We start from the raw sequence: 15,364 nt of genomic DNA on the forward strand, positions 1-15,364 counted from the left end.
GTGTGGGGCAGCGTGTGGGGCAGGGTGTCGGGTGGCCGTGGGGCAGGGTGTGGGGCAGCTGTGGGGCAGGGTGACAAGCAGGGTGTGGGGCAGCCATGGTGCAGGGTGTGGGGCGGCCGTGGGGCACGGTGACGGGCAGAGTGTGGGGCAACCGTGGGGCAGGGTGATGAGCAGCCATGGGGCAGGGTGTGGGGCGGCCATGGGCAGGGTGTGGGGCGGCCGTGGGACAGGGTGACGGGTGGCCGTGGGACAGGGTGACGGGCGGCCGTGGCGCAGGGTGTGGGGCGGCCGTGGGGCGGTACCTGTGGACCGGGGGGGCTCCCCACACGCATCCTCCCACTGCTGCAGCAGCCGCTCCAGCCACCAGCTCTCAGGGCTGGGGGGGCCTGTGGGGCAGGGGGACGTAGGGCGCGGCGTGGGGCAGCCCCCGCCCCCCCCAGCTCTCCCACACGACAGCAACCCCCCCAGCCCCACTGCTGCCCCCCAACTGCCCCACAGCTGCCCCCCCAGCCCCAGAGCTGCCCCACAATTACCCCACACTGGCCCCCCAGCCCCACACATACCCCACATTTGCGCCTCAGCCCCACACCTGCCCCACAATTGACCCCCAGCCCCACACCTGCTCCTCCAGCCCCACGCCTACCCCACACCTATCAGCCCCACATGTGCCCCGCATTTGCCCCTCAGCCCCACACCTGCCCCACATTGACCCCCAGCCCCACACCTGCCCCCCAGCCCCACACCTGCCCCACAATTGACTCTCAGCCCCACACCTGCCCCCCCCAGCCCCACAATTGACCCTCAGCCCCACATCTGCTCCCGCAGCCCCACAGCTGCCCCACAGCTGCCCCACAGCTGCCCCACAGCCACCCCCCCCAACCTCTGGCTCCAGCTCCGGGCCGCGGGGGGTCTTGTGGGGGTCGCCGCCTGATGGGGGCAAAGGTCAAAGGTCACCCGGACGCCCCGGGCCGCGCGCGGGGGGTCGGGGGTCGCGTCGGGGTCTCACCGCGGTGCCGGCGGGGGCCCATGGCGGCGCCGGGCGGAAGTGGCGTCAACGGCGGCCGGAAGTAGAGGCCAGCGCGGCCGGAGGTGGCACTTGGGCGGCGCAGCGCCCCCTGCCGGCGCGGCGGGCGAGCTCAGCCTCAGAAATGGGGCGCAGCGGAGGGGCTGGGGCTGCCCCCCCATTGCGGGGGTGTCCCACCCCGTACCCCCCCCCTCCGGACTCACCGTGGGTCTGGAAACGCCGCGTTTCGCCCCAGAATCCTCCCGGCGGGGGGGGGGGGAAGATGCTGGGGGGGGGACTGGGGGGGGGCACTTGGGGGGCAGGGGGAGCACTTGGGGGGCGGGGGGGGGGCTCAGCGCCCCATGTAGGCCCGGAGCCGTCGCTCCCAGGCCCGCGCCGCCGCCTCCGAGCGTGGGGCCGGCCCCCCGCCGCCCCCCTTCCGCGCCCCCCGCCCCCCCCCGCCCCGGGGGGGCCCGGCCACGGCGGCCGTGTCCCCCGGCCCGAAGTGGGTGACGCGCGGGCGCGGCCCCCCCGGGCAGCCCAGCCCCGCCCGGTCCCGTTTGAGGCGGGTGGGGAGGGGGGTGCGGCGCCCCTCCCCCGCGCGGCCCAGCCCCCGCCGGGGGTCCCAGCCCCCCCGCAGCAGCAGGCGGAACCCCACGTCGGTGGGGGGGACGTGGAGGGCGGGGGGCGGCGGCGGGGCCCCCCCCCCCCGCGCCAGCAGGTGGGCGGTGGAGCTGCGGTGCTGCCGGGGGGGGTCGGCGAAGTGGGTCCCGCAGGTGGGGCAGAAGTGGGGGGCCGGGGGGCTGCGGGGGGAGGGAGGCGCCTCGTTAGCGCCGCGGTTTGGCGCGGGGGGGGGGCGGGGGGGGGGGAGCGGGGCGCACTCACCGGGGGAGATCCCGCTCCGGGGCTCCAGTCGCCGCCGTGGGGCGCGGGGCGGGGGGCGGCGCCGCGACCCCCGGGCCCTCGGCCAGGAGGCTCTCGTAGAAGCGCCGGGCCTCTTCGCCGGGGGAGGGGGCGGCGGGGGGGCGGCGGGGGGGCGGGGGGGGCTCCTGCAGGCGCCCGTCCCTCCAGCCCCCGCCCTGGTCCCGGCCCCGGGTGAAGGCGATGAGGGGTGTCATGGCGGGGGCCGGGGGGCCGCGGGCTGCCGGAGAGGGGGGTGGGGGTGAAGCGGGGGGTCAGGGCTGAAGCTCGAGAGGGGCAGAGCGAGGGCCGTGGGGCTGGGGCCGTGGGGCAGGCCCGGGGGCCGTGGGGCTGGGGCCATAGGGCTGGGGCCGTGGGGCAGGCCTGCGCGCCGTGGGGCCAGGACCATAGGGCTGGGGCCGTGGGGCAGGCCTGCGCGCCGTGGGGCCAGGACCATAGGGCTGGGGCCGTGGGGCAGGCCTGCGCGCCGTGGGGCAGGCCCGGGCACTGTGGGGCTGGGGCTGTGGGGCAGGCCTGGGCGCTGTGGGGCTGGGGCCGTGGGATCGGGGCCGGGGCCGTGGGATCGGGGCCGTGGGGCAGGCCCGGGCGCTGTGGGGCTAAGACCGTGGGGCTGGCGCCGTGGGGCAGGCCCGGGAGCTGTGGGGCTCGAGCCGTGGGGCACCGTGGGTCACCCGGCGGGTCCGTGGGGCAGCACCGGGACCGGGGGGGCCGCGGGAGGACCGCGGCCGCGCTCACCATAGAGAGGCCGAACCGGGCAGAGCGGAGTGACGCGGGGCGCATGCGCAGCGGCGCGGGAGGAGGGGCGGGACGCGCAGGCGCAGGAGGCGACGCATGCGCAGAACCCGCCGGGTGCGGCGTGCGCATGCGTGACGGGGGGTGCTTTGGCGCATGCGCGCTCCCGCTCCCGACGCCTCTGCCAGGCCTCTGGGCCGCATCCCCGCGCTCCCCGGCGCCCTGCGGGGCGGAACTCAATTAATTAACCCTCCCCGCTAATTACCGGCGGGGCGCGCCGCTTACCCCTCCTTCAGAGCCCCCCGCCCCTCTCCGCGCCTACAACTCCCAGCGTGCCTTGCGCCTGCCGCGCCGGGAGCGCTGAGCGGGGCGGCTGCCCCTCGGGTTGGCGGTGGGCGTGTCGGCGGGCACTGATTGGCTGGTTCCGGGGGGAAGGGGTGGGGTCCAGCGAGGAGGAGGCGGGGTTGGGAGTGGCGGGATTTAGAGTGAACGGGGCGTGTGTTAGCTAGGAAGGGGCGGGGTCTAGATGGCGTGGGCGGAGTTCAGCGGTGGCGGGGAGGGGCTTGATAGGGTTTAGAGCAGGGTTTGGCGAGGGAGGGGGCGTGGTTTTGCGGAGAGGGGGCGGGGCTTGGGGAGGGGACTGCGCTTCCCGGCGTGCCCCGCGGCGGCGCATGCGCGGCGCGGCGCGGAGCGGGCCCGGATCGCCCCTGAGAGCCGCGGTGAGGCCCGGGGGGTCCCGGGGGTCGGCGAGGGCCCCGAAGGGCGCCGGGGGGCCGGGGAGGGCCTCGGGGGGGGCGGTTGGGGGTCCATTGACCGGCGCGTGGGGGCGCGGTGGTCGGCACCGGGGGAGCGGCCTGGGCCCCCCCCCGCCGCCGCCGCCGCCTGACCCGCCGCCCCCCACAGCCCCCCGGGACGATGAGCAGCTCCGAGGAGGTGTCGTGGATCTCCTGGTTCTGCGGCCTCCGCGGCAACGAGTTCTTCTGCGAGGTGGGTTCCCCGGGCTGCCCCCCGACCCCGCCGTCCCCCCGACCCCGTTGTTCCCCCCCAGACCCACTTTTCCTCCCCCCCGGGACCCCACTGTCCCCCTCGGGACCGCCCTGTCTCCCCCAGGCCACACTGCCTCCTCCCTGGGACCCCCTTCCCCCCCCCAGACCCACTTCCCCCTGCCAGACCCCGCCGTCCCCCCCCCCAAACCCCACTGTGTCCCCTCCAGACCCACTTCCCCCCCCCCCAGACCCTTCTGTCCCCCCCCGGCCCCCCGGCGCTGACCCCCGCCCGCAGGTGGACGAGGACTACATCCAGGACAAGTTTAACCTGACGGGGCTGAACGAGCAGGTCCCGCACTACCGGCAGGCGCTGGACATGATCCTCGACCTGGAGCCTGGTAGGGACCCCGGAGGGGGCTCCGGGGGGGTGTGGGGGGGCTGTCCGGACCCCCGCCCTAACCCCGCGCCCCCTCCCCAGACGAGGAGCTGGAAGACAACCCCAACCAGAGCGACCTGATCGAGCAGGCGGCCGAGATGCTCTACGGCCTGATCCACGCCCGCTACATCCTCACCAACCGCGGAATCGCCCAGATGGTGGGTCACCCCCCCCGGGACCCCCCCCCAACCCCAGGAACCCCCCCCCCCCAGCAACCCGGGACCCCCCCCAACCTCTTCTGTCTGTGCGTCCTTCCCAGCTGGAGAAGTACCAGCAGGGGGATTTCGGGTATTGCCCCCGCGTCTACTGCGAGAACCAGCCCATGCTGCCCATCGGTGAGGGGGCGTGGGGCGGGGGCGTGGGGCCGCGGGGCCGTGGGGAGTGGCTGTGGGGGGCAGGCCCAGATGTCTGGGCCCACTGGGGAGAGTGGGGAGGGGGCTGGGGGGGGCCTGGATGCTTGGGTCTACCGGGGGGGGGGCAGGGTTGGAGGGTCTGGGGGTCACTGGAGGCAGGGGGGGAATGGGGAGGGGTCCGTGGGGGGGGCTGTGGGGCTGACCCCGGCCCCCCAGGGCTGTCGGACATCCCGGGGGAGGCGATGGTGAAGCTCTACTGCCCCAAGTGCATGGACGTCTACACGCCCAAGTCCTCGCGCCACCACCACACCGACGGCGCCTACTTCGGCACCGGCTTCCCCCACATGCTCTTCATGGTGCACCCCGAGTACCGCCCCAAGCGCCCTGCCAACCAGTTCGTCCCCAGGTCGGCCTTCCTCCTCCTCCTCCTCCCCCCCGCCATTAAAAAATCCCCGCTTCGAGCTTTCGTTCACTCTGGAACCTACTGACGGCTGCTGTCTGCCGCCCCGTACAGGCTCTACGGTTTCAAGATCCACCCCATGGCGTACCAGCTGCAGCTCCAGGCTGCCAGCAACTTCAAGAGCCCCGTCAAGACCATCCGCTGAGGAGGGGGACGCACAGTCCCCCCCCCCGGGCCCCTCCGAACGCGCCCTCCGCCCCCCTCGCGGGTTTTGTCCTTTCTTTGACCCAAAATATAAAGAGATTCGGAAAAACGGAAGCAAAGGGCGTTGGGGGTTGGGCGTGAGCTGGGGGGGTGGGGGGCAGCCCTGGTGGGGGGGGACCTGGGTGGCTGGGTTGGGGGATGGTTCTGGGGCATTTTGGGGTGTTTAGGGCAGGTTCGGGGCGTTTGGAGGCATTTTGGGGGCGTTCAGGCCGGTTTTGGGGCGTTTTGGGCTGGTTCGGGCGGTTTTGGGGACATTTGGGGCACTTGAGGCTGGGGGGGGGTTGGGGGGGGGGTTGGGGCATTTTGGGGTGGTTTTACCCCCCACCACCACGTGCCGTCACCACGGCAACGCCGCCATCTTGACCTCCGGTTGCCATGACACCGTGGGCCTCCCTGGAGGCGGGGCGTCTTCCCCAGGCCCCGCCCCTCGCGGGCCGCCGTAGCGCGACCGGAAGTCCCGCCCTCCTCCGTCCCTGCGCTTCCGCTCCGCTTCCGGCCGCCGCCGCCGCCGCCGCCATGGCGAAGCTGCTGAGCTGCGTCCTGGGCCCGCGGCTCTACCGCGTCCATCGGCCGCGCGGGGCCGCGCCGGGGCCGGCGGCGGGAGCGGGGGGCGGCCGGGGGGAGCCGGCCTGGGTGAGCCCCGGGGAGGGGGGCGGAGGGCGTTGGCATGGCGACGGCGGCAAGATGGCGGCGGGGGTGTGGGGGGGGGGGAGGCGCGGGGACCCACCCGTGACCGTGACCGTGACCGTTCCCCCCCCCGCCGCAGGACTCGTACTACCAGCCGCGGGGGCTGGAGAAGCACACGGACAGCGTCCTGGCGCTGGTGAGAGCGGGGCGGGGCTCGGCCCGGGGGTCCCGTCAGCCCCCCCCGGGGGTTGGGGGCCTCCCCCGGGTCTCCCGTCCCGCCTCCCCCCGGCGGGGTCCCGCTGTCCCCTGCCCCGCCCCCCAGGGCCTGGCGTGGCCCCTCCCCCCCCCGTGTCCAACCCTCCCCCCCCCGGCCGGGGTGTCGTCCTGCCCCCTCCCCCCGCCACTGCACCTGCAGTGGCCCTGCCCCCCCCCCCGAACCAGGACCCCCCCCCCCCCCGGACCCTGGGACCCTCCTCAAACGCCGGGGTCCCCCCATGGGCCCCTGTATAGAACCTGGGACCTCCCCCCGACCCCCCCCATGGAGCCTGGGCCCCCCCCATGGACCCTGGGACCTCCCCCATGGAGCCTGGGACCCCCACCCGACCCCCCCCATGGGTCCTGGGACCCCCCACGGGCCCTGGCCCCCCCTGGAGCCGGTGCCCCCCCGGCATGGGGTGACGGGGGTCCCCGCAGGCCTCGGTGCTCTGGTCCGTCTCCTACTACGCGTCGCCCTTGGCCGTCTTCTACCTGTACCGCAAAGGTGGGGCTGGGGGGGGCTGCGGGGGGGCTGGGGGCGGGGCTTATGCTTGGAGGGGGGTTGGGGCTGGTTCTGGGGGGACCGGGGCTGCGTTGGGGGGCAAGTAGGGCTGTTTGGGGGGTGTTGGGGGCTTTGGGGCTGCTCTGGGGGTCCAGCTGGGGATGCGGGGGGTCAAGGTCAGGCTGGGGCGGGGTGGGTGCTGCCCACGGGGGGGTCCCTGACGCCCCCACACCCCGTGCCCCCCCCCCCCAGGGCTGCTGACAATGTCGCGGGTGGTGCCGCTCTCCCACTGCGCCGCCACCGTGGTTCTGCTGCTGGCGGGGGTGGCCTGTCTGCGAGGTGAGAACCGTGGGCTGGGGGGCCCCTTCCCGCCCGGGACCCCTCCCCGGGACCCCCCCAGCCTCCCCACATGCGTCCTCTTCCCCCCCCGTGTCCCCCCCGCCAGGCATCGGCCGCTGGAGCAACCCCCAGTACGTGGAGTTCATCTCGGTGCTGGAGGACAGCCACCGCCTGGGCACCCCCGAGGTCAAGGTGAGCTGGGGACCCCCCCCTGGGGTGCCGGGGACGCCCCCAGGGTGCCAGTGGCCCCCCCCGAGGGCGCTGGGACCCCCCACAGAGCATCATGGACCCCCCTGAAAGTGCTGGGGGGCCCCATAGAGCATTGGGGAACCTTCCTTAGGGTGCGGGGGACACCCCTGGGGACCTGGGACCCCCCTTGGAGGGTCAGGGCACCCCACCAGGGCGCTGGGGACCCCCCTGGGGCTTTTGGGGGGCCTTCACCCCACTTTCCTTGTCCCCCCGCAGCGCAAGCTGGCGCACTACACCTTCGACTTCCGCAGCTGGCCCGTCGACTTCCGCTGGGACAGCTCTGGCCCCGCCTGGTGAGCCCCCGCCCCCCCAGGCCCCCCCGGGGCCCCCCCTGCACCCTCGGGGACCCCCTGACACCCCCCCCCCGTGTGCAGGGGGGGCTCCCGGGACGTGCCCCTGCTCCGCACCCCCCCCCGGCACCGAGGAGCCGCCCGGGGCCTCCTGGGGACCCTGCGGAAGCTGCCCTGCCAGCTGGCCAGGTGGGCGGGGCTCCGAGGGGTGGGGCTACGTGGGGTGTGGCTTGGAGGTGGGCCTTGAGGTGGGCAACTCCTTATGGATAGCCTGTGGCAGGGGGTGGAGTTCGTGAGGCCTGACTCCACCCCTGAAGGGAGGGGGTGGGGCTTTGTATCCCTGGCCCCACCCCCAAGGGATGTGGGTGGAGCTGCCATGGCACTGTGAGAAAATGTGGGTGGAGCCCCTGGCCCCGCCCCAAGGGTGTGGGTGGAGCCCCTGACCCATCCCTGCCATGTGTGGGCGGAGCCCCTGGCCCCTTCCTGGCACGTGTGGGCGGAGCCCCTGGCCCCGCCCCAAGGGTGTGGGTGGAGCCCCTGACCCATCCCTGCCATGTGTGGGCGGAGCCCCTGGCCCCTTCCTGGCACGTGTGGGCGGAGCCACTGGCCCCACCCCAAGAGTGTGGGTGGAGCCCATGGCCCTGCCCTGGGGGGTGTGGGTGGAGCTCCTGGTCCCGCCCCAAGGCTGTGGGTGGAGCCACTGACCCCTCCCTGGTGTGTGTGCGCGGAGCCCCTGACCCCACCCCGTTATGTGGGCGGAGCCCCTGACCCCGCCCCCAAGGGACCCTCTCTGCCCCACGTCCCACGGCCGGGGGGGGGCCCCCCCCCACCCCCGTGGGCGTGCCCCCCGGGGGCGGGGCTAGCGCGGGCCCCGCCCTCGCGTGGGCGGAGCCCGCCGTGACCCCGCCCGCAGCCTGCTGCTGGCGCACACCCTGGGCCGGCGGATGCTCTTCCCGGGCTCGGTGCGGCTGCTGCAGAAGGCGCTGCTGCCGGCGCTGCTGCAGGGCCAGGCCCGCCTGGTGGAGCAGGTGAGCCCCGCCCCTCGCCCCGCCCCCCCCGCCCCGCCCCTCGCCCCGCCCCGACCCCGCCCTCGCCCCGCCCCGCAGTGCGGCGGCCGGCGCGCCAAGCTGCTGGCCTGCGACGGCAACGAGATCGACACCATGTTCGTCGACCGCCGCGACGGCCCCGACCCCCGCGGCGGGACCCTGGTGAGGCGGGGGGGAGGGGCGGGGGGAGGGGGAGGGGCGGGGGGAGGGGCTCTGACACACCCCCCCTCCCCCGCCAGGTCATTTGCTGCGAGGGCAACGCGGGTTTCTACGAGGTCGGCTGCCTCTCCACGCCCCTGGACGGTACGGACCCCCCCAGCCCCACGGGACCCCCACGGAGGGACCCTCCCGACCCCACGGGACCCCTCCCCCGCCCCACAAGCCACCCCTCGGCCCCCACGGGTCACCCTGAGCCCCCCAAATGGGTGCCCCCCCCCCCCAGCGCCCCATGGGCTGGTCCAGTCCAGGGCGGGGGCTGCGGGTGGGACGAACCACGGGGGGATTTGGGGGGGGTGTGTCGGCTTGGTTCATCTGGTTTTGGGCGGAGGGGACCCTGCGTGGCTCCGCCCCCGTTTTTGGGGCCGAACCATGCGCAGGACGGGGGTGACCCCCCGCTCCCCCCCCAGCCGGTTACTCCGTCCTGGGCTGGAACCACCCCGGCTTCGCCGGTAGCACGGTGAGTCCCCGCCCCCCCGCATTTTGGGGGGACCCCGGCCTGGGGGAGCCCCCCCGGCCCCGAGCGCCACCCCTCCCCCCCCCCGCAGGGGGTGCCGATGCCGCAGAGCGAGGCCAACGCCATGGACGTGGTGATGCGATACGCGCTGCAGCGCCTGCGCTTCTCCCCCGGCGACATCGTCCTCTACGCCTGGTCCATCGGCGGCTTCACCGGTGCTGGGGGGCACTGGGGGCACTGGGGGGGTGCGGGGAGGGGATTCAGGGCACTGGGGGGGGCACTGGGGGCACTGGGGGGGTGCGGGGAGGGGATTCAGGGCACTGGGGGCACTGGGGAGGTGCTGGGAGGGCATTCGGGGCGCTGGGGGGGGCACTGGGGGCACTGGGGAGGTGCTGGGAGGGCATTCGGGGCGCTGGGGGGGGGCACTGGGGGCACTGGGGAGGTGCTGGGAGGGCATTCAGGGCGCTGGGAGGGGCACTGGGGGCACTGGGGAGGTACTGGGAGGGCATTCAGGGCGCTGGGGGGGCACTGGGGGCACTGGGGAGGTACTGGGAGGGCATTCGGGGCGCTGGGGGGGGCACTGGGGAGGTGCTGGGAGGGCATTCAGGGCAGTGGGGGGGCACTGGGGGCACTGGGAGGGCATTCAGGGCACTGGGGGGGGCTCTGGGGAGGTGCGGGGAGGGCATTCAGGGCACTGGGGGGGTACTGGGAGCACTGGGGGGCACTGGGAGGGCATTCAGGGCATTGGGGGGAGCACTGGGGGGCACTGGGAGGGGATTCAGGGCACTGGGGGGGGCACTGCGAGCACTAGGGGAGCACTGGGGGAGTACTGGGGGGGCACTAGGAGGCCACTGGAAGGGGATTAAGGGCACTGGGGGGGCACTGGGAGCACTGGGGGGCACTGGGGGGCCACTGGGAGGAGATTGGGGCACTGGGGGGGGCACTGGGAGTGTTGGGGCGCTGGGGGGGGAACTGGGAGTGCTGGGGGGGATTCAGGGCATTGGGGGGGGCACTGGGAGGGGATTCGGGGCACTGGGGGGATGGGGGAGGCACCGGGGGGTGATGGGGGGGGGGGTTGCTGGGCGGGGGGCAGAGCACTGGGAGGGGCACTGGGAGGCACTGGAGGGGCTGAGGGCCGGGGGCGGGGGTGTGGGGCTGCTCTGGACTCCGGGGCTGCGACGGGGGGCGCAGGCCCCCCCCCAGGGTTCGGGGGGTGCCGTGCCCCCCCCCAAACGCCGCGTTCCCCCCCCCCGCCCCCGCAGCCACCTGGGCGGCCATGTCGTACCCCGACGTCGGGGCGCTGGTGCTCGACGCCTCCTTCGACGACCTGGTGCCCTTGGCCTTGAAAGTGCTGCCCCGCAGCTGGCGTGAGCCCCTCCCCCCCCGGGACCCCCCCCCAAAACCCCCCAACCCCCCCCGGCTTCGTTAACCGCCGCCTCGTTATCCCGCAGGGGAACTGGTGACGCGGACGGTGCGGGAGCACCTGAACCTCAACAACGCGGAGCAGCTCTGCCGGTACCGGCCCCCTCCCCAATTCCAGGGCACCCCCCACCCCCCCGCACCCTTGGGACCCCCCTCGGGGGGCTCCCGCGTGCTGGGGGACCCTCACGGCCCCCCCCGCCCCCCCAGGTACCAGGGGCCGGTGCTGCTGGTGAGGAGGACGAGGGACGAGATCATCACGACCACGTGAGCCCCCCCCCGGGACCCCCGACCCCCCCCCCCCGTGACCGTGACCCCCCCGTGACCGTGACCCCCCCCCAGGACCCCCGATGACATCGGCTCCAACCGGGGCAACGACCTGTTGCTGAAGCTGCTGCAGCACCGGTGGGTTTGGGGGGGCTGGGGGGGTTGGGGGGCTGGGGGGGGGGTGGGGGGGCTGGGGGGGTTGGGGGGCTCGGGGGGTGGGGGTGCTGGGGGGTGTTGGGGGGCTGGAGGGGCTCCTGGAGGGTCCTCAGAGGGGGTTATGGGGGGGTTGGAGAGGGGGGTGCGGAAGGTGGGGGGGGGGCCCGGGGGGTCTGGGGGGGTTGGGGGGTGCTGGGGGGCTCTGACACCCCCCCAGGTACCCCAAGATCATGGCGGAGGAGGGGCTGGCGGTGGTCCGGGAGTGGCTGGAGGCGGCCACCCCCGCCGAGGAGAGTAAGGGACCCCCCGCCCCACATCCCGCCCCACATCCCGCCCCTGCCCCATGGCCCGCCCCATCCCGTCCCCACATCCCGCCCCTGCCCCATGCCCCACCCCCATCCCGCCCCCACATCCCACCCCCATCACACCCCAGGCCGCGCCCCACGCCCCACCCCACATCGTGCCCCGTGTCGCGCCCCATGCCCCGCCCCCGTCCCGCCCCACGCCCCGCCCCACATCGTGCCCCACGCCCCACGTCACGCCCCATGCCCCGCCCCCATGTCCCGCCCCCCGTCCCGCCCTACATCCCACTCCACGCTCCGCTCCATGCCCTGCCCCACATCCCGCCCCCACGCCCCGCCCCGCCCCCCGTCCCGCCCCACATCCCACTCCACGCCCCACTCCATGCCCTGCCCCACATCCCGCCCCACGTCGTGCCCCACGTCCCACCCCGCATCGTGACCCCGTCCCGCCCCACGGGGACCGAGGACTTTGGGACCCCCCCTGCCGCGCCCCACGGCGGGCGGGCGGGGCGCGAGGCGCTGCGTGGGCCGGCAGGCGCGGTGACGCGGCGCTGCGGCGTGGACGAGGGCTGGTGCCGCGCGGAGCTGGGGGCCTTCGCCGGCGGCCGCGACCCCCCCTTCCCCTGGAGCCTGGGTGAGGGGGCGGGGCAGGGGGCGGGGTCACGGGGTGGCCGAGGAAGGGGCGGGGTCATGGGGTGGCCAATAGGGGTCCGATGACCGTGGGAGGCGGCCAATGGGGGCCTGGGGGTGGTGAGTCGGGGGCGGCCAATGGGGATCCCCCACCATGGGAGGTGGCCAATAGGCAGCCGGGGGCCTGGCGGTAGCCAATGGGTAGCTGGGGGTGTGGGAGGCGGCCAATGGGTGGGCGCAGGCTTCGTGGGAGCCAATGACGTGCTGGGGATGTGCGGGGCAGCCAATGGAGTGAAGCAATGTGGGGTCAGCCAATGGGAGCGCGGGCATGGTGCGGGCTGGGGGGGGGGTAAGAGTGGGGCTGGCCCAGCCAATCAGGGAGCGGGCGTGGCTGGAGAGTGGGGAAAGAGGCGTGGCCAGGCGTGGCTCCGCCCCCTCACCCTTCGTGCCCCGCCCAGGCGAGAACATGGCGGCCGAGAGGCGCCGGCAGCTGGCGCTCTTCCTGGTGAGCGCCCCTCCCCCCGCCGGCCCCGCCCCTCCGGGGGAAGGGACCCGCCCTGACGCCCCTCCCCCTCTCTCACCCCTCCCCCCAGGCCCAGAAGCACCTGCAGAACTTCGAGGCCACCCACTGCACGCCCCTCCCCCCCCAGGCCTTCCGCCTGCCCTGGAGCCTGTGACCCTCCCCCGCCCCTCCCCCACCCACCCCCCCCCCCCCCCCCATTAAAGGGATCGTTTTGTAAACCCTGATTAATGAAGCGGGGGGGGGGGAGGGGCAGCCGTGTCCCCCCGGGTCTTTATTAACGAGCAAAGATAAAAATAACAGGGTGGGGGGAGGGGAGACTGCTACATGTGCCCCTCCCCCAGCTATGCCGCCCCCCTTTAACCGCCCAGACCCCCAAAACGGGGAGGGGGAGGGGCCTGTGCGCCTCCCCCCCCCCAAAATCAGCCGCTCGCACCAGCACGTCAGCACCAGTGGGGGGAGGGGAGGTGGGGGGCGGGGCCCGGGGGGCGGGGCCCTAGGCCTCGGGGCGGCGGTTGAGGAGGAGGCAGCAGGAGCTCAAGGCCCCGCCCACTTTGGCGGCTTCGCTCAGGGCCGCCGGCACCAGGGTGACGCCCGGAACCTTCTGGAAGGGCTGGGGGGAGGAGGCGGGGCCGGGTGAGGACACGCCCACTTTCGAGCCACGCCCGCCGTTTGCTCCACCCTACAGAGCCTCCCCGGGTCCATGCAGCCTGCCCCGCCCACTCGGAGCCACGCCCTTTCTATGGCTCCACCCCTTCAGAGGCCCCACTCCCCTACAGCCCCACCCACTCAGGCCCCACCCCTTCTATGGCTCCACCCCTCCAGAGCTCCCAGTCACCTACAGCCCCACCCACTCAGGCCCCACCCCTAAGCACCCGCAAGCCCCGCCCACACAAAGCCCCGCCCACACAAAGCCCCACCCTTTGCTGGCTCCACCCCGACCCACGCCCCACCCCTCTTAGCCCCGCCCCTTTAGCGCTCCACCCACAGCACCCACCCTGCCACGCCCTCTTCCCACCCCATTAGCCCCGCCCCTTTTTAGATCGCCGCTCCTCCCTTGCCCCGCCCCTTCCCCAAGCCCCACCCGCCCGCCGAAGGAGCCGACCTCCCCGCAGCCCCGCCCCACCCCGAAGCCCCGCCCCCAAGCCCCGCCCCACCCCGAAGCCCCGCCCACCTGGAGGCTGCCCGGGAACTCCTCGGGGCTGCGGTGCACCAGCACCCCCCCGGGCCCCGCCCCCGCGCGCGCGAACAGGCAGTTCCCGGCCGGGTCGTCCGGCACCGACAGGCGCCCGTAGGCGTGATCGGAGAGCTGCTCCATGGCCTGCCCCACGGCGCCCCACTCAGCCCCACGGCGCCCTGCCGAGCCCCCTCGGTGCCCCACGGAGCCCCCTCGGCGCCCCACCGAGCCCCCCCCAAGACCCCTCGGTGCCCCACCGAGACCCCTCGGTGCCCCACCGAGCCCCGCCGTGCCCCACAGCATCCCCCAGAGCCCCCCAGAGCCCCACTGCGCCCCCTCAGCACCCCCCGAGCCCCCTCAGCCCCACCGCACCACCGATGAGCCCCCGAGCCCCCCATATCCCCACCCCGACCCCCAAACATCCCCCTCAGACACCCCCAACCCCCCCCCCGGGACCCCCGCAGGCCCCCCCCCCCCCCCCCAGCCCCCTCCCCACCTTCATGGCGCGCCGCGCGGCCTCGCTGCTGCCGATGGCGATGGTGTCGGGGGCGGCCATGCTGCAGAAGCTCTTCAGGTGCCCCCCACCCCCCACCGGCACCGTCGAGACGGCGAAGTCCTGGAGAACGGGGTGGGTGGGGTGGGTGGGGGGTCCTGACCCCCCGGGGGGGGGGTGCGGGGGGGGGGGGGACGGACACCCCCTGACTCACCCTGAAGGCGTCGGCCACGGCCTCGGCCCCGCGGTGGTTGGTCCAGGGGGAGATGCCCACGAAGAACTCACGGCCTGGGGGGGGGAGGGACGCTGGTACCCCCGGGGGGGGAGGGGAGGGGGTGGGGGTGGGGGGCTCACCCGTGAAGAGGACGTCGCTGCCGTCCAGCGTCGCCCCCTCGTCCGTCACCGTCAGCACCCGCAGCTTCAGCTCCTCCAGCACGGCCCGGACGCTGCCCAGCTGGGGGGGCGCGGGGGGGGGTGAGATACCGCCCCCCCCCAGCCCCAAACCTGCCCCGGGGACCCCCCAGGCGTGCAGGACCTCCACCCTGGGGGCACCCGGGACCCCCACCCCAAGGGGACCCCGACGTCCGGGACCCCCACCCACACCTCCAGCCCCCCACCCAGCCCTGGGGCCCAGGCATGCGGGACCCCCCACCCCAGGGACCCAAACCTCTAGTAGCACCCCCACCCCAAAGGGACCGAGGCACCCGGGACCCCCACCACAAGGGGACCCCGACGTCCGGGACCCCCACCCACACCTCCAGCCCCCTAGCCCCGCAATCCGGGCACCCGGGACCCCCACCACAAGGGGACCCCGACGTCCGGGACCCCCACCCACACCTCCAGCCCCCTAGCCCCGCAATCCGGGCACCCGGGACCCCCACCCCAAGGGACCCCGACGTCCGGGACCCCCACCCACACCTCCAGCCCCCTAGCCCCGCAATCCGGGCACCCGGGACCCCCACCCCAAGGGGACCTCGACGTCCGGGACCCCCACCCCCAGCCCCTCAGCCCCGGAATCCGGGCACGCGGGCCCCCCCACCCAGAAACCCCGTTATCTGGGACCCCCCCCCCCAGCAGCCGGCCGCCGGGCCCCCCCGCGAGACCCCCGCCCCACCTCGCGGCGGCGGCCGGGCCGCCAGGGCCGGGTGAGCAGCGCCGTGTCCCCCTGCACCACCGCCAGGTCCTCCAGCAGCAGCGCGCGGAGCCCCCCCGGCGCGGGGGGCAGCTCCAGCACCTGCAGCCCCAGGCGCTGCCGCAGGATCCCCGCGAAGACCCCGAGCTGCCGCTGCGCCTTGGCCAGGTCCGGCGCGGGGGGGGGGGCGCC

At 75.2% G+C, this 15,364-nt stretch overlaps 3 protein-coding genes across 3 annotated transcripts; 2 read left to right on the plus strand and 1 right to left on the minus strand.

Annotated features, from left to right (window-relative positions):
* Positions 1-3,571: 3,571 nt before the first annotated feature.
* Positions 3,572-5,036, plus strand: CSNK2B (casein kinase 2 beta; the record flags this gene model as incomplete). The annotated part of the gene is made up of 6 exons (XM_082015691.1): positions 3,572-3,643; positions 3,938-4,040; positions 4,121-4,236; positions 4,338-4,413; positions 4,648-4,837; positions 4,946-5,036. 6 exons carry the CDS (start codon positions 3,572-3,574, stop codon positions 5,034-5,036), a joined length of 648 nt encoding a protein of 215 aa, XP_081871817.1.
* A 575-nt stretch (positions 5,037-5,611) lies between these two features.
* On the plus strand, positions 5,612-12,539 carry ABHD16A (abhydrolase domain containing 16A, phospholipase; the record flags this gene model as incomplete). Its single annotated transcript, XM_082015692.1, has 20 exons — positions 5,612-5,728; positions 5,862-5,918; positions 6,416-6,482; positions 6,732-6,818; positions 6,925-7,010; positions 7,284-7,360; positions 7,442-7,546; positions 8,271-8,385; positions 8,464-8,565; positions 8,643-8,706; positions 9,030-9,079; positions 9,168-9,291; positions 10,339-10,443; positions 10,528-10,591; positions 10,706-10,762; positions 10,838-10,900; positions 11,136-11,212; positions 11,756-11,854; positions 12,309-12,355; positions 12,444-12,539. The coding sequence occupies 20 exons, from the start codon at positions 5,612-5,614 to the stop codon at positions 12,525-12,527; spliced, it is 1,647 nt and encodes a 548-aa protein (XP_081871818.1). The 3' UTR covers positions 12,528-12,539.
* Positions 12,540-12,866: 327 nt separating this feature from the next.
* On the minus strand, positions 12,867-15,349 carry DDAH2 (DDAH family member 2, ADMA-independent; the record flags this gene model as incomplete). The annotated part of the gene is made up of 6 exons (XM_082015693.1): positions 12,867-12,983; positions 13,545-13,691; positions 14,044-14,163; positions 14,255-14,328; positions 14,395-14,494; positions 15,155-15,349. Coding segments are annotated over 6 exons (753 nt in total), but the record flags the coding sequence as incomplete, so codon positions are not given.
* Between the last annotated feature and the right edge of the window lie 15 nt (positions 15,350-15,364).

The sequence above is a fragment of the Phaethon aethereus genome, assembly GCF_964289735.1.
Source record: "Phaethon aethereus genome assembly, contig: HAP1_SCAFFOLD_718, whole genome shotgun sequence".
NCBI classification, from domain to species: Eukaryota; Metazoa; Chordata; class Aves; order Phaethontiformes; family Phaethontidae; genus Phaethon; species Phaethon aethereus.